The sequence below is a fragment of the Dendrobium catenatum genome, unplaced genomic scaffold (assembly GCF_001605985.2).
Source record: "Dendrobium catenatum unplaced genomic scaffold, ASM160598v2 fragScaff_scaffold_1061, whole genome shotgun sequence".
Lineage (NCBI taxonomy): Eukaryota > Viridiplantae > Streptophyta > Magnoliopsida > Asparagales > Orchidaceae > Dendrobium > Dendrobium catenatum.
The window spans coordinates 1,651,534-1,678,721 of NW_021319523.1; the positions used below are offsets into that span (position 1 = coordinate 1,651,534).

The window sequence follows — 27,188 nt, forward strand, 5'->3', positions numbered from 1 at the left end:
AGAAGACTATATGTCGACAACTTAAAAAAAACCAAACTATTTCAATTCCATTGATTCATATCGTACAATATGATTTTTAGATCGTACAATATGATTGGTTCATTTGGTACAACTTAAAACCTACACACATTTTACATCATGTGTAATATAGTAAACATATGATACCATACACAATGTTCATCTCATTGTATCATTTTAATTACAAATAAAATGTACATGTTCATAAGAAATAATGAAATTTATAAGATAATTCAATATGCTCATTTCCACGTATATAGCTACAACAATGAATTATAACATATATGAATGCCGTCTTGTATAAACTTGATGCAATAAATATTTATTAATTTTTTAATTTATTTATCTTACTCAATTTAGAAAATAAGACTCAAAATATAAAAATAATAATTGAAAATTTAATATGATGATGTCAGCATATGCAGAATGAGAATAATTATAACATATTAAGTTACATAGTGAAAGTTTTCTAAATATCAATATATCATAACTTTTATAAGGTCTGACTAAATTAAAATATAAAAAATACAAAATAAGTAAAATTATTAAAATTAGAGGTAGGATAACAATAGCCTATCTTGAGATAAACAACTTTCTCAATTGACCTAATGAAAGAAATTAACTCTAAGAGCTCTAAAACCTCTTTCCCACTTATCTTCCTTCTCTTCTCCAACCAAAGTAACGAGTAAAATGAGTATATATATAAATTCCTAGCACACAATGCTTGATATTCAATGTTGTAGTGCTCCCAATAGATGATGTTCTTAACCTAAAAAAGAAAAAACTTAGTGTTACGATACCATTTTGATAGCACTGCAAAGCCCACAAGGAATGCCAACTTACAACAAAGAGAAGAACATTATGGCAATGCCATAGCACCAGGAAATGGAGAGCTCAACATCGCATCACTGACAATGTCTATACACATACATGTCTCCTTGAAGCTTCTCACATGCACAACATTTGCATGCATCCATGCGAAGAATAGTCGTATATCTTTGCAAACACCATAAGTGACTCCACATAAGCTCCCAGACATGCCTCTCTAGCAATCCCCACGTTTGAATATCATTTGCATGCCTCTATGGATTGCATGCACATACATACACATGGCCTCTCTACAACTCTTCATATACATAATAGTTACACACATCCACAATAAGGCAGTCATTGTATATCATGGAAACCGTAATAGTACGCACCTTACACATGTCACAAGTGATCGCACATATGAGCCCACATCATCATCATCATCGCATGTCATTTGCACACATCTCTATGTGATGTTCACCATCATTGCACACATGCATGCCTCTATGTAGCCACTCTAGCGCACAACATTTGCATGCATCGACATTAAAGATCATCATTGGAGCACGCATACACAGCTGGGCACCATGAATATATGCATGCACGCATTCACACACGCACATAAATAAACATTTGTAAGCATACACTAGCATGTAAACAACTATCACATGCGCATACAACATAATGCCTTGCATAATGCCTAAGCCCCAACCCACGAGCCTCATGTTATAAAATTGGCCATCAACGCATACTCATTTGCATCAAAAGTATCAATAAGCCCACCTTGCATGCCAGAGATTACTGCTTATGGATAAGTTCCGACCAAAATAATACAACAACAACAGCAGAGAAGTGTTTTTAAATGACTACCACTGATCAAGAGCAGAAATACATTTAGATAAGCCAAACAACTTAAAGGTCCAAACGAAACTACAGCTACCCATCAAAACACTTACTATAAATAAGAACAAAAAATGAACATCTTACAAAATAAGCTGTGTCGTGGAAAAGCTCTTTCTCAGTTAATAACAGACTGATTGATTGACAATAGAACAAATCCTAGAAAATATAATATACAACAGCTAAGAATGGAAACATTGGAAAAGCCGGAGAACATCAGAATCGATTAGTTTCTCCATGGTGCTGGCCATCATGCTTCGTCAATTGCATCAAAAGTGTGAATGTGCAATTAACGAGAATCCCTTCATATAAATGCTTGCTCACTTTTAATCTGCGAAACCTGTAGTGTAGCATCTATGTTCCAGCTAGGTGCAGATTAGGAGGGAAACCAGACTGTCGCCTCACATGTTCCGGGATCAATTTGTTAATCAGCTCAGGTGATGCGCCGGCCAACTGTAAATCAATTTGTTTAATTTTCATTGACATAAATGGAATTTACATGCTTTTCAAAGAAAAAAGAATTTTGGCGTAGGATGCCTATTGACATGATATCCTGATTTCCAACAAAGAAACCCTTCCATGAGTTCAAAGCAAGGTTCAAAGTTTCAAACATTACCATGACTAGTTTTTACACATGGTTTAAAAAGGCATATGCCTCGAGGCACACCTTGATTCGAGGCGCATCTTAGGCACCTCGAGGCTTAAACTTAACTAGTTCGAATGAGGATTGCAATTTTTTCACTGAGGCACACGCCACGAGACAGTTTGAGGAGATGCCTCATTTTAATTTTTTTTTTTATAAAGTTCTGTTGAGTCGCGCGTATTAGATTTTGAGCTGCTTAGTCTTGCCAGTTTCGAAACAGTCATTCAAGATGTTCCATCGCCTCCTTCGGCAGCTCGCAGAGAAGTTGATAATCTCTCACTGCTTCGAGTAAATTTCTTCGGCTTCGCTTCTTAGAATTTTGAAAGTTTTGTTCTGACGGGAGCTTGCATGACAACTAATATTGAGTTCATATCTAATGAGTTTTGAGCAGTAAGAATTATTCTTGGCCCTAACGACATGTTACCAACAGGTCAAGTTTATATAAGGTTAAGAGGATAATTGTGCTTCATTTGGTAGTGAAAAGACATGAAGATTGGGCTCAAATAAAGAAAATTTACAACATTTAAAAAAGAAAGACATGTCTAGTTTTGCTTTTCTAGGTCCAAAAAATAAGCCTGACAATTTACATCACTTCACTATTTATTCTTGTTTAGAGTTTCTGGCTGAAAGTAATGAAGAAGTCAACATCTTTAGTCACGAATGGAGTCATTGCTAGTTACTAGCTCTTTTGATATTGCATTTTTAATTAAATGGCAAATGACAAATAATCTATTACCAAGTAAAGTTTCCAAGCTTATTATTGATTGTTTATTTATTTGATTTATTAGAATAACTGGTGGCGCAAGAGGAAAACTATTATACCCAAAAATGTTTAAAATATAAGTAAGTATAAGCTTCCTCTAAATGAATTCATTAATTCTCATTTTTTTTTCTTTCCATCATTTTGAATTATAGATGTATAATCGTATTAATTACAATTATTTAACTATTAGGTATTAGTTAAATTAATTTAATAGAAGTGTACTTAATCTGTAAAAGGTAATGATTTTTTTAATTATTGTAGCCGGCAGCAATTTCCACTTATCTATGCATGCAAGCCTTGATGGAAAATCATGTGGCTGTAGAGTTAGTGGAAAGGACAGTGGAATAAAGAGTGGGAATAAAATAATAGTTAATTAAGTAGATAAGAAGCTAGAGCACTACTCCACTTTATTTCCTCATTAGCTTGCTCTGGCATTCAAGGAGGCGGACTGTGCCGTGACTTGCAGGTGGAAGGAGGCGAGCTCAAACATGCAAATGCAGTCTTTACTTGTTGATTTCTGAATTTCAGGTTAGTAGATTTCTGAGGTTTAGGAAAGAAGTGTAGTAATGGTAGGAATGAATTGTAAAACAACATAATTTAGTGATTTTGCTTTGAAACGAGATGTGGTTTACTGGAATTAGGTAATAATGCTAATGTAGGATGCTGCAGTTGCTGAAAAACAGTTGAAAACTATTTGTAAGGCTGCCATATTTGCTGAAAATAGCAAGTTTGGAGCAGTAGACTGCTGTAGTTGTTGAACTGCTGAAAACAACAAGTTTGCAAGGGTGAAAATTGTATGCAAGACTACTGTAGTTGCTGAAAACAGCAAGTTGAAGCTGTATCTTATTGAATTTTATCAAGAGAATGTTGTAGATGGTGTTGTGAATCTCTACTCTCAGCTATTATTAACTATAAAACTGAAATTAGGTAGAACGGCTTAAGAAGGAAAAGGGATTTTGAATGGAATGAAGGATAGTACGATTGAGGTGGTGTATAAACGGAGAAGAAAACAGAACCTAGAAGAACAAATTCCAAGTGAGCTGAGATACCCAATGATGCATAAGAAATAATAACAATGTTATAAAATTGCAAATTGATATTTATCATATTTACGATAGCATTTTTTTTTTGTTCACATGATATCATGTATTTTAATTCATTACAATTGATTCATATGTGGATTACACATGTAGTTGATTAAATTGTTGCTATGAAATGAAAGAAAGTATAAAGTGATCTAAGCCATATGCTGGGGGATAAGCCCACACAAGTAAAGACAAAAGACTTGACGAGGTAAGCCTATACTCTCAAGTCTAGAAGTTGAGAATTTAGACCCAACCCTGAATTGAGAGAACAACTTCAATTTTAAAAGTTGGGAAGCTAGACCCAACTTTGAATTGAAAAGCTGAAAGGGTGCAAAAGCTTATAGCCATCATATGACTTGTTAAAAAGGGTGTTGAACGATTAGTAATATGGAAAGTACTGCTATGTTTTCTTGTGACCCATATGGAAAGTGCTCTAACCATGTTATTATTTAGTCACTAATGTTATGTATTTCTTAATGGTTAAAATATTATTATTAATTTTTATGCATTGCTTGTGTATTTCATTGAGCCATAGCTCATTTGCAGTGGTTATACTGCAGGTAAGGGAAAGGAGCCCGTAGGGCACTAGGCGAGAAAGAGGTGACCGTTCTTTTTTTGGAGTAAATATGTTTTGATGTACAAAGAGATCTTAGAGGAGATATGAAGGATAGCTGTATAAACCTTTTGGTATGTAAGTAAATTTCAAAAGATTATGTTCGATGTTCAGTAAAGTACAGAGTCGATAGGTTGACATGTTAAGAGAGCCTAAATAGATTTCTTTCCTTCTCTGTTATACTCCAGTTTGTATGTTAGAGGGTAAGTAAAACTGGGGTGTGACAAAAACATTCCGCTTGAAGTGCAATGTGAAGTGTGAAGAAGGGCTATGTTTACATGAAATATGATAGGTTTGTATTGAATATTAATGAAGAGCAGAATATGAACACTCAAATTATTCCTCCTTAAATTGCTACGAAGAAACTCAAGAATAAAGTTTATTTAGATATTACCATGTGCTTTTATGAAAATGGCATTCAGTTCAATATTGCTAGGGGTCTAACATTGATCAGAATGCTTAGATTTGTTGGGAGTTATGTTCAGGGCCTAGAGCTTCCTAGTATGTATGAGTTTAGAACCTACATGTTAGATGAAAAGATCAGGACAACAACAAAACTGGTAGATAAAGTTAAAAGACCTGGGTTGAGACAAGAGTGACCATAATGTTATATGGTTGGTCAGATATTCGACATAGGAGTATCATCAACTTCCTTAATTAGCAATCCATATGGACCTATACTTCTGAAATTTGTTGATGCTTCAATTTTTATAAAAGATGCACAACTGTTATTTCAAATGATGGATGATATAGTGTAGGAAGCAAGAGAGGCATTATTGGTTCAAGTTGTTATAGATAATTTAAGTTCAAGTTGTTACAGATAATTCAAGTGCATATAAAGCTGCGAGGGATTATTAATAAAAAAGATGAAGCATCTCTATTAGACTCCATGTGTTGCGCACTACATTGATTTAATGCTTGAGAGAATGGGACATAAACAGAAGATTGGTGACAATGAATTAAATTATTTATTTGTTAATAATTTACAATATGATGATAGATAAATTACTCCTAAAATTGTTGATGTTCTTAAAATTGAAGTTGAAGGAGAAACTTATGTCAATGAGAATGAAACAATCAATGTTGACATTGAAAGATATATATTAAATTAGGATCAACTTCTACTACACAAGTATATTTAAAAAAAAAAAAAGGGACTGGAGCTTTAAAAAATTCAAAGGTAATCTTAAATATAATGGATTATTTTTTATGTTATTAATTTATTATTTTATTTTATATTACAACAAATAAAATATTAACTATTATAAGGAATAAGGAAAAAAATATAATAGCTAAAGAAGATTTTGAAGATGACTTTGACATAAACAATGAGGATTCTTCTGAACACTATTGAAATGATAGAGACTGTCTTGGGTCTTGATTCTTAACGGTGTGTTTAAGTTTTAAGTGAGTATTTAATTAAAATCATGTGTTCCTTGCAGTAACATTTACTTTCAAACAAGTTATTATGTTCATAATTTACTTAATTATTTATAATTTTTTAATACTTTATTTTCCCATTTTGAGGCTTACATCTCAATCCACCTCAAGACTTATGCCTCGCTTAGACAAAATGCCTCAATTCTCAAGTCACCTTTTCAAACCTTGGTTGTTTGTATTGTGCTAGAAAAAATTGGCATGACAATAAGGTAAAAAGAAGCTACATAATTTTATTTTCAGGCACTTGGGAATGTACTTATGCTCGAACTTTTGACAGCTTTTAATGAACCAGGCAAAGTCAAATTAGCAGGCATTACTTAAATTTGCTTGAATAACCTTCCAATTCGACTTTAAATCAATAGATAAAAATGACGCTCAGCCAAATCATACTTCAGCAGCTTCTAGAGTTTTGTGCTTTGCAGGCATTCAAAATAAACAAGCTTACATGTAGTTTTGCCTGAATAGATGCCTTATAATTTAGACTACTCTTTAAAAGTATGAAAATTTAATGCTTTATACATGCAAAAAAGTATATTCAATGAAAAGATTATTGTTCAAATACAAATACCTCTTGCTTGAAATTAAAAAGAGGAGGGAAAGGGCGACCATTTGGCAGTCGGGCACTGGGTTCTCGTAGCTCATCGAAGAAGGGATGAGCGCAAGCTTCCAGCTGAATAAAGAAGAACAGAATAAGCAACCTCAAAGTGCAAATAATCAAATGTCTATTTAACCACGTTATTTACAACTAGGTCCAGGTAAGTAAAAGAACAAACATCATTTACTGGGATAAACAAGTCATTTGAAACTGAGACCACTGATTATTCCAGACCATAAAAAAAGATCATGATTTCAACAGCATTAAATACTAAACTATATTTAATAGGTCAGTAAACCTATGAAAAGATAATTACGTACCCAATTGAATAGGTTGATAACTCAAAATATTATGCACTGTATATTAAATGGCTAGAATATAACTATATCTATTGTAAGTTGATAACTTATATACAATATTATCTATTTTGAAAAAAACAAATATTCATAAGTAATTCCATTGAGTTAACTCTTTCAATGTCAAAACTCATCGCCAAGTTTACTGCAGGAAATATGAGCAACTTACTCGGTCCTTAATTATTTTTCTCATTAGTTTTGAAACATAATGAACATGCATCAAATGCACTGATGGAAACCTACAAACTGCATGTGGTCGAGTCAAGAAAATATATAATATAAAAAGTTAAAATGAACAACAAAGAAACCTGGGACCTCAGGAAAAGGATACTTTTATTTAGGTGTTAAACAATCTAGGAGTTTGGTCAGAATGCTAATTATTCGTTGCATAATAATTAAACTAGGTCTCTTAAAGCTTTTTGTTCGTTTTGCTTTTGAAATATCTAGCAGTTACAATTTTGAATTAGGTGTAAAATTTGCAATTGAAAAAATCCTACATTGAGCATCAAATTCCTCCATAGCTTCAGGATTATGGCAACGCGCTTAACAAGGCTCAGGATCACACACAAAACAGTCAAAATTTACACAGTTGTTAAGATAATAAGAGATAGCTACCACAGAATTCAATGCCTATGAGGAAAATTATTCAATAACAATGTTTGATTATTTTACCAATCGGTCCATTATTATCAAAAAGGACGCTATAATATCTTACAGCAGTGTAACGTAGAATTGGTGAGTATTGCAGAAGTCGAGAAGTAAGATCCATTGCTTCTGAGGGCATTCTCTTGTGAAACACCTGATTTCAAAAACATTTTTGGTTTAGCCAAAAACAAGAAAAGATGAGAAGTTTAATAAATTACAAACCATCAGCTCAGGCTTCGCTCATGTAACATCATCCTTAATTAATAAATAATAGTAAATTAGTTCAGTATTCATCTAAGTTAATATTTCTGCTCTAGCATATAAAGATTTCTTTTGAATATGCATAGCCGATCACAAGCATACAATTAGTGGATACAGCTGTTTATGAATAAGGAAGAAGATATAGTCAAGGTTTAAAACTAAAACTTTTGGCGGTTGATATGATCATGAGTCATTTTAATTAATCTTAACTGCATGAGCATGCACCATGCTCAGGTAAACTTTTAACAATTTAATATTTGTATATTCAACAATAGAATATATTTAAGAGCTAGATAGCTTTCCCTAATATTTTATAAATAAAAGCATAAAATTAAACACAATTTAGCAGAACAGCATTGCATAACAAGTTGTTTTGAGGATGAGAAATATGCATGTTTTTTTCAGATCCTAGTCATTATATGATTTTTACCGAGCTATTGAATGCAAAAAGAGTAACAAATCTAACAATTACATATATGCCTTATAAGTAAAGCCAATAAGCTCACTTATATTTGCATAGGTGGAAGGAGAAATGGAGCAGTTGAAACTCTCATGGCAATCTACCTTTTCCTCTGTTTTGAAGTAAAAAGAGGATGGCCGTCAAGTAAGAAATCAAACCCCTAATCACCGAGGGCAACAAGTAAAAAATCAAGCCCTAATCAACAATTTCCTTTTCCCAACTCTGCCCATCCACACAATTGTCATGTGGTTCATCAAAAAGAATTTTCCATGTCTACAAAAAAGTGGGTTTCACAAGATTGACGAAATCACAGCAGCAAAACAAACAAAACAGGCCAGTAATACGACAAAACTTAGAATTCCGACATGATTTCATTCTTGTGATTATCTAATCAATCCAAGGAAAAAATCTAAATGTGTACGGAGTCTGATACATTAAGCAGACATAAGTCATCTTTATGAGCTACTCTTGAGTTCATTAATAAAAATCTGATGCAGGACATATATGAAAATTTGATTTAAATAAAGGAATTTGCACGCTTAATGAGTAGGAGCGAATTAATTAAAGCTGTGTGATGACTCAAACAAAGAAATAAAACCAAAGAACGGTAAACACAAGATTAGGCCAAGTTATTTGCGAAAAAGTAAAAACCACGTAATAATCAATTGCTCTAGACGTTGCAAATGAAATGGGTTTCAACAAGAAATCCCTAATCTAACAATAAGAGTAGTGCTATGAAAGATCTCTCACACAACTCCTAATAAATGCTAGGTTTTAGCTGGAAGAATTAACACAACTTTCCATCAGTCAATTAGAACTACAATTGAGAATGACTAAAAGATAAAAGAGTAGGAAGAGAGATCACCCAAGTAAACAAGACAAACGAAGCTCCAGTGTGGGGTTTATGTGCTTGTGAGGAAGTAGACAGCAACTAGTGGCTTCTGGGGCGGGGCTGTTCAGCGACAAATTCCTGTTGGAGTCTTTGGACAGCAGGTTAGAAGCCGGAGATGGAATATGGACAACACCCTACTAGGTTCGGCAAGCCTTGGACTGCTCTTCAATGCTACCGGAGGCTTCGGACAGCAGATTATGGCCTTTTAGGCTGCTGGACAGCAGTTCTCCTGAGTCTGAAATTCAAGACAGCAACTAGATCTCGGCCAAAATCCTAAAATTATTCTGGACAGCGGCTGGTCTTCTCTTGGACAGCAGGAGAATCAAGTGTTGGGACTAGGGTTGAAGTGGGTGGCGGGTAGAGAGAGGGAGGAAGGAAGGAGGAATTAGGGAATTAATTCATTTGATTGGAGCTTAGTGTTTTGGAAAGAAATCAATTGGGAGAGGGACCATATGGCCGGCGGCATCAAGAGAGTGGAGGGGATTGGGGAGAGGGTTTAATGCTTGCCTCTTTGAGAATTCCAATTAAGGAGGGAAGAATTAACTCCAATCCAATTCAAAGTTGATTTGGATTTGATTGGGTAAGTTTCCTAAAATATAATCTTATTTTAGGAAACAATTTGAATTTGGGGAGAGGAGGTTTGAATTATTTCCAAGATGAGAGATTGGGTTTAGAAAATAAATCCAAGGACTTAAAGGTGGGGCCGGCGGCTTAATGGGGCTAGGGAGATTTGAGAAGAAATTTAACACCTTCCAAAAATAGGGAACTTCAAATAAGGGAAAGGGATCTAATCAAATTTAATTCAAATTTGATTTGGATTAGATTTGATGACTTTCAAAAATTCAAATTTGAGATTTTAGGAAAGGATTTGAATTCGAAATCTGCCCCAAATTTTGTTCAAACCCAAATTAGGAAATAAGGAAATGTAGGGGAAAGAGGCTAGGGAGGCCGGCGGCTTGGGTGGGGGAAAAACTTGGAGCCATGGTTTGGGGGAAACGGGATTGGGGTGATTTGTGGATTGGCGATTTGGAGGGGAAAGTGAGGGGGACGGTGAAGAGGATGGTGGGGCCGATGGCAAGAGGGGTAAGGGGTTTGAGTTGAATGGCTTGGTGGTGGGAGACGTTGGCCGGTGGCAAGGTGGGGGTGGCTAGGAAACTCGGCGGCTAGGAGGAAAAGAGATTGAAAGAAAAAGAACGATAAAACAAACCACAAACCCGGCCGTCTCCAAAGTTGGTGGGTGCTCCGTTTCTCCTCTTTAGGGATCTCTCCAAAGCTCTCTCCTAGAACTCTCACAACTCAAAGAACACACGTGCAGGAATTTTCTTATAATTCATTCATTAATCCTCAAAAAAGAAGAGGGAGGCTTTAAATAACCCATACAATGAGAAAATGCAAAGTACTAAAATGTCCCTTGGGCTTACACATACCTAAGCCCTTAAGGGCAAAAAATGGAAAAGCATAATAAAACTTCACAAAATAAAAATAATACACCAATGATAAATATGAAAATCAAAAGTAAGGCGATGCAATCGTGGCCGTAGATCGACGACCACGCCTCTAGTAAATTTTCCATGTCTTGTTGTCCTCATCAAAACCCTTTAATGAAGCTAAACTCTTTAAACAATAAGGTGTCTTTTGGTGTAATAAATGCAATATTTTTGCAAACACAACAGTTAAATGTGCTCCTATGTAGAATTTATGGGATGAGTGCCCACAAATAAAGTTATATAAAAAAGGATAAAACTGTGAGGTTCAATATGATATGGGAAGAGCCAGGTCAAAGTAAAAAAATACCTTAAATAGTGTACCAACGAGAACTTTATTTTAGGAACTCCGCCATTAAAAATTATCATAATGAAGAATTCCTAAGATATGTGACCTCCTGGAAAATTGTACCAAGAAGGATAAATAGTAGGGTTCAACTTGATATTGGATAGGCTAAGCCAAAGCATAAAATACTTCGCATAATGTGGGCTAGGTCATCACAATAATATTTTGATTGATAAGAATTCGATTTATTGCAAATATATCAAAGCAATATACTAATAAGAAAATGGGAACTAAAGAGTCATATAAGATAGATTTTTATATGGAAACAACAACCTCTTTAACCTCTAGAGGCACCTCTAAAATCTTATTTGCACGCTATCTAAGGATCTCATGATAATGTTATTTACTTAGAAGGGGGGTATACAATAGGTGATTTATTTTTTTATTTTTTGGAAACTCCATAATTAAGCGTACTCATAATGGAGCCTTCCTAGGAAGAATTGCCTCATAAGAAGTTACACAAATAAGGATAAAGTTGTGAGGTTCAGTCCATTATGGGATGAACTTAGGCCAATGAGGACAATATTATATATAATGTATGTGGATTATTAACAATTCATTGAAGAATATTTGGTAACATAAACTTCTCAAATCTTTTACGGTACTCTACAAGTAACAATTGTGAGCCATTTGAAGCATTAGATTGTATGTGGGCAAAACAAACATTTCACCATAAAATTGATGAACCTCCATAATTTTTTACTACTCGAAATTTAGATTGAAAACTTCCTCAAATTGTTGTGACACTTGCAAGTCTCCTCTAAAACCACTTAAGTTGAATGAAAATAATCTCTTTAATATTGAGGCGCTTTTGGTATAGCAAGTGGAATTTATTTAGGAACCCCACAATTGAGAGAGCCTATAATGGAGTATCCTAGGATGAGTAACCTTCTAATAAGAATACAACAACAAGAACAAAAACAAGCATTTATCCCATTACGTGGGGTCGACTACATGAATTATTTTTCTCCATTGTGTTATATTAAGAGACGCATTCTCAATTAAATCTAATAAAAAAAGGTCATTTCAAATACTTTCCAACCAAATCCTTTCAGGACTACCTCTACTTTTCTTAACATAGGTCAAATCTAATACATTTACTCTCCTAACCGAGTCATTGGAAGGCCTACATTTTATATGAACAAACCATCTAAGACGACTCTTATCTATCACTAGAGCTACTCCAACCTTTTCACACAACTCTTTTTGCATTGTCTCTATGAGTAAAGCCACTCATCCAGCGGAGCACCCTCATCTCTACAACACTTGACAATTTTATGCTTCACTTTTAATGGCCAACATTCTATACCATAAAGCATTGCAAGTCTCACTACCATCTTATAGAAATTTCCCCTTAAGTTTTAGGGGTAGTTTTCTATTACACAATAGGCCCAAAGCATTCCTCCACTTCAACTATCCAACTTGATTTATACTAATAACATCTCCATTTATTTCACCATTACTTTGAATAATAGACCTGAGATATTTAAAATGTGTACTCTTTTTAATGATTTGATCACCCAAAGTCATAATCTCCTCACTAGATCTATTACTACTAAAATTATACTTCATGTATTCGAAAAACATGAGATTTAATATGATAGGTTGGATCGAAGAAAATAATATATCGTATAAGCCTAGCTATCATTATAGTTTTTTTTTCTCTATCATTATAGTTGATATAAGGGCTAGGCCACCTTGAATACGATATGTGAGTCTAGCATGAACAAAATGGAAGTTAGTAATCATGTAACCATACTTGTCAATATTGAATGGTGCACCATGGTGCAAAGTTCCCCGTAGAGCCATAGTGCATTGTGCACAATGTGACCAGCATCATTTTAAACATGGCGCATAATATAAAATAATTAAAAATATATAATATATTAATATTAAATACCATTAAATAGCAAATAATAGATTGATTAATGCAAAATTTAAGCATAAATATCAATAAAATAGTAAAAATAATAATTTTAAATCTAAAAGAAGCTTACATCAATAGATTGAGCGGGAGCATAATTTAACCTAAATAACATCAAATAGCAAAAATGGTAGCTTTAAATGAAATAAAAAAGTTAAATCCTTTAATTTTTTTTTTATATTTAATTAATTTAATAATTAATTGTGATATTGAAATATAAACCTTAAAAAATGTAATTATAATTTATAATTTATAATTTATATAATGTTAATTAAATAGCGTGCGCCATGCATCATTGCCCATGCATGACGCAAAAAGTGTGCACTATTCTAATGCGTCACGCCGCGATGGGCTGCACTGTGCGCCATGGTGCGTGCCATTTTGCATCATGACATGTATGCTTGTAACATTCTCAACCCAAAGATGACAAGAATAATTGATGAGATTTAGGCCTAAATAAGGAGGGGCTTCTAGAAGTCTCTAGAATGATAGGCTTCTATGAAAACGGAGTGCAAAAATAAATTAAATCTCACTTAAGATGGGAAGAAAAGGTTACCAAGTTATATAAAAAAAGAGTTACACCAAATATATGAGATGCCATTTGGTGTAACATTTATTAACTTTTTTTATAATTTCATGATTAAACATGCTCATTTGCAAAAACTCTCAATATAGTGACTTGGAGACAAGCTACATTAAGAGATAAAATTATTAGGATCAACCTCATATAAGAGTTTCTAGGTCATAGAAGAAAATGCATTGTATAATACGGGCTGGATTGTTACATCATCATTCCTAAATCTATGATGAAATCTTACATTAATTTTTGGTCATTAGCAATCCCTTTCTTGGTTTTCGATATCAATCAGTTATAATACATGGAAGCATCTCAAATATATCAAGCTGATTGAATAATATATTTCAACTTAACCATATGCAACACCTTTATGCTCCAATCTTGGCACCTTATCAAGGAAAGCAATACAATCAGTTAGCCTTAAATAAACTGCCATTCATATCTTATTATAATGTGTTCACCCCATGAGCCAACTTGGTATTATAATTGATTTTCTTTAAGATAAATATTTATTGGTAAGTTCTACATTCATTAGGAGTTTCAGAGACCACAAATCAAGAATGAAACAATTACGAGTTTTAGATATTATGGATTAGCAACTCAAGTTAAAGTCACTCAAAGAAAAGGGGTTCTTAGACTCATCTGTTTTACATCATAATTATGTATAAAAGATCAATTCTAGCTCCTAAAACTAATGAAAAAAATATATAATATCAATACTTGTTCAAAACCTTCTAGGGTTCATATAGCATTTCAATGAGCCAAATTTCTAATCTCTTGATCTTCTAATCCTAGCGTACTCTAGTGTTAGCTTCCTACAATTTTGTATACGGAATGAGTAATCTTGTTTAAGCTTTCCACTAACATTACAACCATGTCTAGGTTTAGATAAGGAGAGATACCCTTGCCATGAACCAAAGTGAGCAACGGCTTCATATAAGGAAAGGAGGAAGATTTATAATGCTTTTCTTCACCCTGCAATATATGGAGTGTTTGGAAGAATTCTAAAAAAAAAAAAAAGAAAAACAAGCTCGGGGAGTGGACATAGACAATAATCCCTATTCTCCGAAAGACGAGCTTGAAATGATAATCTATCTAATATTGAGGCAAATTTTTGGTATGGCAGGTGATATTTCTTTGGGAACTCCAAAGTTAATCCAATGAACCCAATTTAAACTTATAATTGATTTTCTTGATGACAAACAATTATTACTGAATTCTTATCAATCATCAGGAGTTTCAAAGGCTACAAATCAGGTACGAATCATTTATGAGTTTTAGATCTTATGGATTAGTAACTTAAGCTAAAGTCACTTTATGGAAAGGAGTTTTTGGACTCATTGGCTTTCCCATCTTAGCTTCTTTAAGAGATCAATTTCAGCCACTAAAAACTAATGAAAAAAAAAACTTCATATCAATACTTGTTCAAAGCCTTCAAGTGTTCATATAGAGTTTCATTGAGCCAAATTTCAAATCTCCTGATCTTTTAATCCTAGCATATTTCCCTGTTAGCTTCCTATAATTTTGTGTACGGAACGAGTAATCTTGTTCAAGCTTTCCAATACATTTACAGCCAAATCTAGGTGAAGACAAGGGCTAACCTATAATTTTGTTCAAGCTTTCCACTACGTTTACAACCAAGTCTCGGTGTAGACAAGAAGAGATACCCATGCCATGAAACCAAAGTGAAGATGCTTGAAGGCAAACAAAATCCGGCGACATCAGAAGCAAGGGAGACCACCGACGACAATGGAAGATGCGAAAATCCGAACACATTTAGGGGGAAAGAGAATCCGGAAGTGGAGATCCTTGAGGGAAATGATGGAATGTCTCTTCTAGAACCACTTTCTAGGGAGTAGATGAGTATGGGCTATAATAGGAGTACTGATTTTGTGGGTATAAGGGATGATTTTTACTGCCGGGGTGTTGAATATGAAAGGAGAAGGGGGGAATATGAGGAAGGGCTCGGGTATGATCGTCGGAGGGAAGATAGTGACCACTGGGGAGCACTTCCTCTTCGAGGAATGGGAGGTTATGAAGGAGTTAGGGGAAATGGGGGTGACCCGAGGGTGAAGAAACTGAAGATGCCCATCTTTGAGGGCAAGGACGCACATGGCTGGATCTACAAGGCAGAGCGATACTTTACAATCAATGGGTTGACTGAGGAGGAGAAACTGACAGGGTACCAATGGCGGAGATAAGGCGACCCATTTGAAGCTGAAGGGAGTTCAAGAACTGTTTACTAGAACGTTTCCGAACCAATAAGGGAGGAGACTTCTACAAACAGTTCTTTGCCCTAACGCAGGGGGGACAGTGGCAGAGTACCGTGATCAGTTTGAGTACCTAGCTAGCAGTCTGGATCGTCTTTTTGAGATCGTGCTTGAGGGGAACTTCATGAAGGGGCTCAAACCAGAGATCAGAGCAGCTGTTAGAGTGATGAGACCGTGCGACTTGGGGGAGGAGTTGGCGCAGCTGGTCGAGGATCAGAGCATCTGGAGAGGGGGGCTCCAGGCAGTAGCTCCGGGGGATCCTATAAGATGACTACTACCTTTCTAGCTCCGAAAGGAGCTGCACCGGGAGGTTCGTATGAAGTACCAAAGGATAAGTCTTGAGGAGGGGGGCCTAGGAGAAATTTTAAGAAGCTTACTGAGAAGGAGATATAAGAGAAGAGGGCTAAGGGGTTGTGTTTCAGGTGTGATGAGAAATACATGTCAGAGTATAAAAGTAAGGACCGAACTCTTTAGGTTCTCACCATCTGTGATGACGAGGAAACTGAAGAGGGAGGTGAGAGCGGGATAGTGGAGGAGGAAGAGAAGTTACATCTGGATGTCGCAGAAGTCACTCTAAACTATGTGGTGGGATTCACCCCGTATCACACCATGAAAGTGAGGGAGAAATAGCGGATCGTGAGTTAGTGGTGTTGATCGATAGTGGGGCCACCCACAATTTCATCTCTAACAAGATTGTAAATCTATTGGGGGTGAAATTAGTGAACACGAGAGGATATGGAATGATGATGGACACTGGGAAGGTGGAGATGGGTATAGGAGTTTGCAGGGGAGTTAGAGTTGCGTTAACCATTCAAGGGATACAGGTGAGGGAAAATTTTCTTCCCTTGGAGTTGGGAAATACTGATGTCATCTTGGGGATGAAATGATTGTAGACCTTAGGGGAGACCAAGGTTAATTGGGGAGCTCTGAGGATGGAACTGATGGTGGGAGGAAAGAGGATGATGATCTATGGCGATAAAGGGTTATCTAGGGCCAGAGTATCTCTCAAATCCATGATCATATCCATACAGGAGGTGGGTATTTGGTGGAGTTGCAACGCTTGGAGAGGGTTAGTGTAGGAGAAGAGGGAGACATTCCCATGGTGGTACAACCACTCATATGACAGTTCAGTGAGGTTTTCAAGCCACCTCAGGGCTTACTTCCACCTAGAGAACAGGAGCATGCAATCCTTCTGAAGGATGGGGTGTCACCAATTAGTGTTCGGCCTTACTGCTACCTCCAAATTAAGAAAGATGAGATTGAGAAGCTGACTAGGGAGATGTTGGAGGCAGGATCGTCAGACCAAGTGTAGTCCTTTCTCTAGTCCAATCTTACTGGTAAAAAAGAAAAGATGAGAGTTGGAGGTTTTGCATGGATTACAGGGCGTTGAACAAGGAGACAGTACCAGATAAATTCCCCATTCCGGTGATCGAAGAGTTATTAGATGAACTGCATGGAGTAATAGTGTTTTCTAAGATGGACTTGAAGTTGGGCTACCATCAAATTAGGATGGAGGAGGATATTCAGAAGACGACCTTCAGGACGCACGAGGGGTACTACGAGTTCTTGTGATGTCATTTGGGCTCACTAATGCCCCTACCACTTTCCGGTCTTTGATAAATATGGTGATCCAGCAGTATCTCAGGAAGTTTGTGCTAGTATTTTTTTATGACATTCTGGTGTACAACAAAATGGAGGAGCATCTAAAGCATTTGAAGGAGGTTCTTAAAATTCTACGGTCAGATCAGTTGAGGGCCAACCTAAAGAAGTGCAACTTCGCCCAGTTTAGGGCAAAGCATTTGGGACATGTTGTCTCAGGAGGGAGTGGCGGCCGATCAGACAAAAATTGAGGTAATGCAGAAATGGCCAATGCCTAGAAACATAAGAGAGTTGAGGGGTTTCCTAGGATTGACTAGATACTACAGGAAATTTGTGAGGGGGTTACAGTACAATCGCTTGGCCATTGACCGAGCAACTGAAGAAGGACAATTTTCTTTGGGGAGATGAAGAAACTCAGGCTTTTGAGAGGTTGAAGAAAGCCATGACAACAATCCTAGTGTTAGCTCTTCTGGATCTTAGCAAGATCGTTGTGGTGGAGGCCGACGCGTCAGGAAATGGATTGGTGGCAGTGTTGATGCAAAATCACAGACCTATAGCATACTTCAGTCAGGTGGTGTCAACCAGGGCTCGATTGAAGTCAGTGTACAAGAGAGAGTTGATGGCCATTGTCTTCGCCATTCAGAAATGGCGCCCTTACCTTTTGGGAAGACATTTCATTGTCCGTACGGATCATAGGAGCTTTGAAGTACCTGTTGGAGCAAAAGATGGTGACCGAGGAGCATCAGAGGTGGTTGTCAAAACTTTTAGGCTATGATTTTGAGATCCAATAGCGGTCGGGAGTGGAAAATACGGCGACCGACGCCTTATCCAGATGTGTTGGGGAACTTCACGAGTTGGCAATTTCAGTACCACTGATGGTTGACTGGGGGGCCATCAAGGAAGAAAGCATGCAGAACGAAGAGTTGAGGAAGATATGATGAAAGATAATAGTAGCCATTCGGGATACTAACTTGAGGGGGAGAGGTTGACATTTTATCCTCCTACGACATCAATACACCGCAGTATCAGTGACAGCAGCATTTATCCGGGAAGTGGTTAGATTACATGGGATTCTTGAATCGATTGTGTATGATCGAGATAAAGTGTTCCTCAGCCAGTTTTGGAGGGAGCTTTTCAGGTTGCGGGGAACTGTTCTCAAGAGAAGCATTGCCTACCATCCATAGACAGACAAGCAAATAGAGGTGGTGAACCAGAGTTTGGAAACATATTTGAGGTGTTTTGCTTCTAAAACACTACGGATGTGGGCAAAATGATTATCATGGGCCGAGTATTGGTACAATACTTCGTACTATTTTGCATCCCAAATGACTCCTTTTAAGATGTTATATGGAAGAGACACCCCCGGCACTTAGTGCATTTTAGGAGAGGAAACACACCAATCTCTTCACTCGAATAGTACTTAGAGGAGAGGGACCAGGTGTTGGAGGAGTTAAAGAAACATCTGTGGAGGGCACAACAAATCATGAAGAAGTAGGCATATACACATAGGAGAGACATTCAACATGAAGTGGAGGAGAAAATGTTCTTGAAACTAAGGCCCTACAGGAAAAAATCAGTTGCTAACAGAAGGAAAGAAAAAGTGGCTCCAATGTACTTTGGTCCCTACAAGATGGTGGACAAGATCGGAGTAGTGGCATATCGATTGAAGTTACCACCAGCGGCCACCATACACTCAGTTTTTCAAGTGTCACAACTAAGGAGAGCTCTAGGGGAGCATGCTGTTAGTGCGAAGTTGCCAGATACACTAACAGAGGAGCTAGAAGTGATCTTAGAACCACTGGAGTTAGGAGGGGTCATAGTGGGTAAAAAGGGGAATAAGGAAGTGCTTATCATGTGGAAAGATATTCCCAAGTTCGAGGCCACTTGGGAACCATACGACAGAGTGAGACTCCAGTTTTCTTCTTTTCACCTTGAGGACAATGTGAGTTTTTGGGAGGGAAGTAATGTTATGTGGTCGGCCTCGGAGGTGCTGGCTGAACCGGTCCAAGAGGGATCGATTCAGGTTTATAGCCGGCAGCCCAAGTTTGGGCGGAAACTAGGGGGGCGAAAGCCCTAATGGGGCCCACTTGCTTAATTAAATAGTGTTTAGGAAAGAAAATTTGAATTAGGGGCTATTTAGGTATTTTGTAAGCTTCCTTTAGCTTTAATTAGTCTTAGGAAGGCTAGTCTTAGGAAGGCTAGGGTTTGATTATCTTGAGATTTGCTGAATTTTGAGATCTATGATTTGTTTTGTTTGGGTTCTAGGCTTTGTTAGAGATTTGGAGATTATTTCTTCCTCTCGAATTGAAGAAAATTGTATCTTGCTTTGTTTTTCTTGCTCATTGATTGAATAAAAGTATTTCCCTTGTGTTTCTTCTCCAATATACTAAATTTCCTCCATTTTTCTTGCTAATTTCTCCTTGAAATCAGTCCTATTTCTCGCTGTTTTTGCCAATTCTCGCTAGGTTTGCTTGCGAACTGAAGTATTACTCTTAGGGTTACTTGCGAACTCAAGTACTTCCTATCAAAGGCATTCCAGACCTTTACCTAATCTACCAAAGTTCATCTACAAGTATTTTTAGTGTAGTAGTACAGAGGTTATTCATTCATCGATCACTCAGATTTTTTCTCAATTATTTTAAATCACAAAATTATTCAGACAATCTAAAAGATGCAGACCTTGTGCCATGGATGAGCTTTGATCTGTGGAAACCTGAAATCTGTATAGTTAGGATTCATGCACCGAATTTCCTCCCTCGTTGGAGTGCCCAGAACCTGTAAGAAAGCACATCCAGGTATGATGAGAAAATCTTTACCTCCCATCAAATAAAATAGCAGTCACTCCAGGGACATAGCTAGGCTTCACCTTAATTATTTCAACAAGCTGATCAACGGCACTCTCTCCTGGAAAGAGAGGCTGCAAAGTAATAAAGAAACCTCTTAATAAATAGATAAAAAAATTTGATACAAGAGGACACAAGTAGCAATAGAAATAAAGATCATGACGATACACCAGGAAGAATGATTAACCTGTCCAAGTAACAATTCAGCAAGAACACAGCCTGCTGACCATACATCTATTGTAGTTGTATATTCAGTTGCACCAAATATGAGCTCTGGTGCACGATAGTAACGAGAACAAATGTATGATATGTTTGCTTCACCCTTAGTCTGGATATAAAATGCAAGTTGAAAGCACAAATTCCCGTTAGTGCGGTGAAAAGGACTACTCCATAATAGAAACAAAAGGAAAAGGTCTATAAATTTAAGCACGTCTTATATTGAAATTCCAAAGAAAAATAGCCATGATACTTATTTGCATAGATGGAAAAAAGATGCTTCTTAATTTAAAAGAGGGCACGATAAGAAGGGTTTAAAGCTAATTTTAAAAGATTCTAGTCCTTGCAATAGTTCTACAGTTAAACAATTCAGAATGAACTTCCAGCAAATTTGATTCCAACGACACTCTCCTAAGAATGTAATGCCCCACCAAAACTCTATGAGGTTAATCATGTTAAACTGGGCATGGCATGGCTAAAAGGAAGCAAGGAGATTAAGCAGAGCACTAAAGACATGGACACATCATGTTATGGAAGGCTTTGGAAGTTGCTACTCATGCCCAGAACTCTCCCAAAGATACTAAGAGCTTCTAGAAGACTCTGAGAATCTAAGGGGTTCTACATGCCTCTGGAATAGCCTAGATATATGTAGGGTCTTGGAGAGTATTCTGGGAAACTCTAGAACTCTCTAGAATTTCATAATATAAGAGTACTATAAGTAGGAATAGTGTGGAGTCTTCTAAAGAACTCCACATATGTGTCATGTGTAGTGTATTCTAGAATATTCCTAAATATGGGTGGAGGGCTATAAATTGAACCACATTTTCTTGGTAGCTTTTCTTAGGTTTGGCCTTCTTAGAATAGTCCACTAAACCTTTTGTTGTTGCTATGGAAGAAGCCAAGTCTTGTACTCTTCATCGCTTCAATTCCATTTTGCCCAAAATTGGAGTCCATCCATAAAGTTAAATAGAGCATCCATGTTAGACATGTCAGGGATTTCATGGACCAAGTCAGTGAATTCCTTGATATAATCATGTATTGCTGCATGCTTCAGCTTTCTGAGCTTGGCTCGATTTCATCCTCTACATTCTGGGGATAAAATTGTATTCTTAGTTCCCTCTTAAAGTCCGCAAAGGAAGACATGGAGCATAACCCCTTTTCCATGTCTCTGTTCCTCCTCCTCCACCAAAGTTTGGCGATATCCATAAGTAAAAAGCCATGAACTGTATCTTGGCCTTCTCATCTAACATACCCATCACCCCGAAGTATTGATCTAGTCTCCATAAGAAGTTCTCTAGCTCCTTGGCATTGCGTGAACCCCCGAAGCTTTGAGGCTTTGGCACCTCGACTCGTCTTGCCTTGCTAGTGCTGCATGTGAGCATTGTTGCCAATGCATGCTTACACAAGGCCACATCTCCACGCAACTCCTCAAAGTGAGAGAGCATCCTGTTTAGTTCCCCCATAAACTCCTAATGCATCTTGGCATCATAATGTCCTTCAAATGGTATATTATGCCCTTGAGGGTACCATGGAAGGTGGAGTCTTCTTCCTCAACTCCTAACTACACTTCCATCCCATCAACTTAAACTTCTATGCCACGTACAACATCTTCCATCTGAGTTAGTAGTGACTCTAAGCCGGAGATCATATCCTTGGACTTCCCCCTTAGCCTTGATGTAGCAGGATCACTTCGCTCCTCCCATTTCTGTATGTTGCACTACCTCCACATTGGTGGTCTCATACCCAACAACATGATCTCTGCTGCTCTTTAACATGCCTAGATCATACTTCTGACACCAACCTTACCCTTAGGATTCAACTTGGCTCTGATACCAACTGTCACAGAGAGATCTTCCTTAAGTCTTCCGTGTGGCCTTAGCACTTCAATCCAAATGCTAAGCAGCTTGACTTCTAGCAACGTTAAAAAAGAGTGCTTGAAGTCTGAGAGTGGAAATTTAAAAGGGAGAGAACACTCTTCACTAAGAAAGGCTCTTTACAAGGCTTGAAGCTTGAATGATTTGGAGTATATTACAAATGAGGGGAAGGGGTCCAATTTATAACCATCCACCCATACCTAAGAACATTCTAGAATACACTACACAAAACATATGTGTGGAGTTCTCTAGAAGACTTCACACTATTCATACTTATAATACTCTTACATTACAAAATTCTAGAGAATTCTGAAGTTTCCCAAAATACTTTCCAATACCCTAAACATATCTAAATTATTCAAGAGGCATGTGAAATATCTTACACTCACATGTCTTCTAGAAGCTCCTAGTGTCTTCTGGAGAGTTATGGGCATGAGTAGCGCCTCCCAGAACCTTACATAACATGATGTATTCATGTCTGGCTAATCTCCTTGCTTCCTTTAGTCGTGTCATGCCCAGCTTAGCATGGTTAACCTCATGGAGTTTTGGTGGGGCATGACATTATCCAAAGATTTCCAAGTTCTCTGCTAAATAAACATTAGGAATTAAAAATAACATATAATTAATTGCCCTAGTATATATAAATTAACAAATAAGAATATTAAATTATTTGAATAATTAGGCTGCTATATTATTAATTAATCATCAAGATAATAAATTAATCACAAACTCATTAATGAATCTAATCAAAAGTTAACAAATCAAACTAATTACCAATTATATATTAGTATATAATTATTTTATATAGTACATTAACTAAATTAATCTAATTAAGTATACATTATCTAATATTAAGCTACTAAAATATCTTATTAATTAGATTAATGTAGAATTACTTAATGTTTGAAATATTACTTGAGTACAACTAGCACAAAACTACTAGGCCCAAACAAACAAAAGAAGTGACTTTATTGTAAGTTCAAACAAACAAGAGAAGTGAGTTTAATATAAGTTCAAACAAAACAAATAAACAAACACCACTAAATGCCAATTTGTTTCACTGTAAATGCTTGAAAGTATTTAAATATTAGTTCTGAAAGTGAGTCATATTTAAGTGAGTTGCAATAACACCAATTTATTTTACAAGAACTCGCTTCTTGTGAACCTAGTTCTTATTGTTTTTAGAAGTGAATTTTATTTTTCTCTGCCAATTTTACATCATATTATTATTATTTTAAACAAAAGTAATATTCCAACCCATCATCCCACTAATTTAATATTATTCTATTATTACTAGAAGTAAAAAGGGAAATTTTAGAGGTGACTTACCAAACCTTAAGATTGACACATATCTCACCTTTCTAAATTGAGTTTCAAAATGAGAACTTAATTCCATCCACTTTTAGCCAAACAGTTGCTTGAACTCATTTCTCAAATTGAGATCCAGTCAGTTTGGGATACTTGCAATGAAACTAACAGGCAGTAAAACTTACTTCAATGAAGCTCACTTCTGGAAGACAATCTAACTACTTACAAACACTTATGTTGAAACAAACTAGCCTTTAATAATTTCATAAATGCAATAGCCTTTGTGAGGTTTGCACATACAAGGATATAATCAAGAGCATAATAGAAATAATTTTGAACATGAATAATTCTATTGGGTTGCCATATATGCTGCATTACTTATCCTATATTTCCGAAAGCTTGGTAAATCATACTCCAAAAACTAATGGTTTTAATTATCCAAAGAAAATATACTCCATGAAAATGTTTTAGAATAAATTAATAGAAATAATTTAAAACATTTAACTCATTCTATTGGGTTGTTGTAGATGCAGCATTAGTTCTCCCACGTTTCTTAAAGCTAAGCAAATCTTAACACTGTGAAAACATGGCTTTCATTATCCAAAGATAATATACTCTATGAAGATATTTTAAAATTAATTTTTATGAGTTATTGATATTTGGGTCCATTACTTGTAGTTTCATAGACTTTTATTTTCCTTCTATAGATCTCTAGCACACTATCAATGTTGCATATAGGTCCTTAGGATAATTTTCAGCTTCAGTTGGCTTCATAACATGTGTCATCAACATAATCATACAATGCCTCATATAAATACCAATTTAGCATTCAACAAACCTTCACAAAAATGCTTTTCTCCTAATATCCAATTCCCTCGTTAGAAAGGAGCATAGAAACAAATAATAGGGGAGGAAAACAAAGAAGAGAAGAAGAGAGAAAGAGGCCCTACACTAACCTAGCTCCAATGTCATATGAACAAGGTTGGGGTGAAGGGTTGGAGAAGGCTAGATAGGAGACGTAAAGAAAGCAAGCTTACATAATATAAGAGTTAAATTCAAAGAGGGGTGAGAATAGATGTGTGTGCGCCCGCTTGAGAGAGAGAGAGAGAGAGATGTGGAAATGATTTAAAATTCTGAAAAATAAGGGAGGAAGATCAAAGAAACCTCAACACAGATGCTCCAATAAGAGGTTATTTTTCTCTTAATTTGGAGGCACATCCATAGGACACTTCTATATACTAAATGTCATATGTATCATGTAGTCCCACGAACTAACTTCCAAGTTATTCAGTAGAAAGGAGAAAGATGCAACCATCACATAGAAGCTCATAATAACTCTCTTTTTTCTTTTTTTAACTAGCACCAAAAAATTGCACACCAATGACATAGATATGATGGCAGGCATTTCAAAAAATATGAGTGTTACAATGTTCTTGGGTAACATGCTTAACGTAACAAATTAAAAGTTGTGCATTATTTGAAAGCATTAGATAAAAAAGTTTCCATTTTTCAATATCTTGATCCCAATATAAATTCAAGGCATACTAGTATTTTAGCACTTCCAAAATCGCAAATCTTGACTTGGTGAGTAAGAGGATCAACCTGCATGTAACCAAATTTCATGTGAGAAAAATCATACCTAGAAAAGAATTAAAAGTTAATAAAAAAGTTGAGAAGGTTCAAAAGCATACTAGAACATTTTGCGGTTTGATGTCTCTATGGAAAACTCCTGGGACATTATGGATGTATGCGAGCCCTCTAAATAACTGAACACAATAGTTCTACTCAGACAAATTCCGAAAAAATTCACCCAATGGTTTTATAAGGGAAGCTAAAGAACTGACCTGATAGGCATAAAGCTTGACGTAGATGAGCGGCACTGGGATCCTATGGTTCACATTGCTATAGTGCTTTAAAACACTGTACAGGGTTTCAGGTACATACTCCATAACAAGATTTAAAAAGAGTTCATCTCTACTAGTGGTAGAGAAAAAGCAATGCTTCAAGGAAATCACATTGGGATGATCCATTGATCGCATCAGTTGTAACTCACGGTTCTTGTATCTTTTATCCTGCAACACCTTCTTTATAGCAACAGCCTCTCCTGTCTCCAAACATTTGGCCTGCACAAAAGGTAGCTTAATTTGGACAAAAACTGCAAAATTCCACAAATATTGAAACACGCAGACTAAGCGCTTTACCTGGAAGACAATACCAAAAGATCCCGTTCCCACAACACGCTCCGCCATGTAGCTAATTGTCTGCATGACAATAGCAAAATACGTTGCCAGCTACATGATTAGAATATTGTTGGAAGGAATCAACTACACAAAACAAAACATCCAACTTTAGCAACCCACCTGCTTAGGTTCACCGTTTTTACCACCAATTGTGGTCGAGATGATATGCCCTGTGACTGGATCATTCCCCTCAAGCAGAGATGCTTCCTGCAGCAAGCAGTTAGTGATATCATCCATACCTGCGGACATGATGCTCGAGAAGACAAACTAGGCACCATAAAGTTTAAAGAGCATGTAAAATCCTCAAGCAAGAGCTCCCCTCCACACCCAACATGAAACCCATTAGTAAATCGAAAATCGGCACAGATTCATACAAAAAAAATCTGACCACAGAGGAACTCACGGAAGCCGTGAAAGTAAAATTGAAAATATGAAGACTTGCATAGCAAGTATCAGATGCCTCCAAAAGTGTATATCGAGCAAGAAACCAGTCCGATAAACTAAAACGCTACCATGTTCCGCACGCAACGAGGAAAAGTCTGGGTCGCAAGCAACGATGATTCTACCTCCAAAAGAAGGGAATCAACTTGACTTTCCTAAAAAGACGTAATATCTATCAGAAGAAAACCAAGCAAACTTCCTCAATTTCCCCATTTGAAAGAAGCAACGTTGATTTGACCGGGAGAACCATTAACGAGCAAACGTAGCTCCGAACCACTCGGGAACCGCCGTCTCAGGTAGATCTTGTGGAAGAATAAAGGAATCGAGCAGATCGGCAGATAAGAGTCCGAATCTAGCGCCAAGTTCCTCGGAATCTGGCCTAGACAGAGAAAGAGAGGGAGGTAGATAGAGATAGAAAGGGACCTTGTCTTGAGCCATGACGCCGGGCCGCCGGTGATCGGATTTCACGCCGTCGAAAACAAGGGGACGATAACACTTTGGAGACGGCGAGGCCAAGCAGAACGACGCACCGTCCCCCGCTGTGCTTCTTCTCTCACTTCCATTACCAGCTGCTAATCAAACTTT

The 27,188-nt window shown here is 36.6% G+C and overlaps 1 protein-coding gene across 1 annotated transcript; it reads right to left on the minus strand.

Annotated features, from left to right (window-relative positions):
- Positions 1-1,740: 1,740 nt before the first annotated feature.
- Positions 1,741-27,188, minus strand: LOC110100243 (shaggy-related protein kinase GSK2). The gene is made up of 12 exons (XM_020827668.2): positions 27,027-27,188; positions 26,283-26,369; positions 26,124-26,183; positions 25,767-26,045; positions 25,614-25,688; positions 25,468-25,524; positions 20,712-20,852; positions 20,548-20,598; positions 20,361-20,456; positions 7,939-8,022; positions 6,841-6,942; positions 1,741-2,181 (listed from the first exon to the last, which is right to left on the minus strand). The coding sequence occupies exons 1-12, from the start codon at positions 27,039-27,041 to the stop codon at positions 2,083-2,085; spliced, it is 1,146 nt and encodes a 381-aa protein (XP_020683327.1). The 5' UTR covers positions 27,042-27,188; the 3' UTR covers positions 1,741-2,082.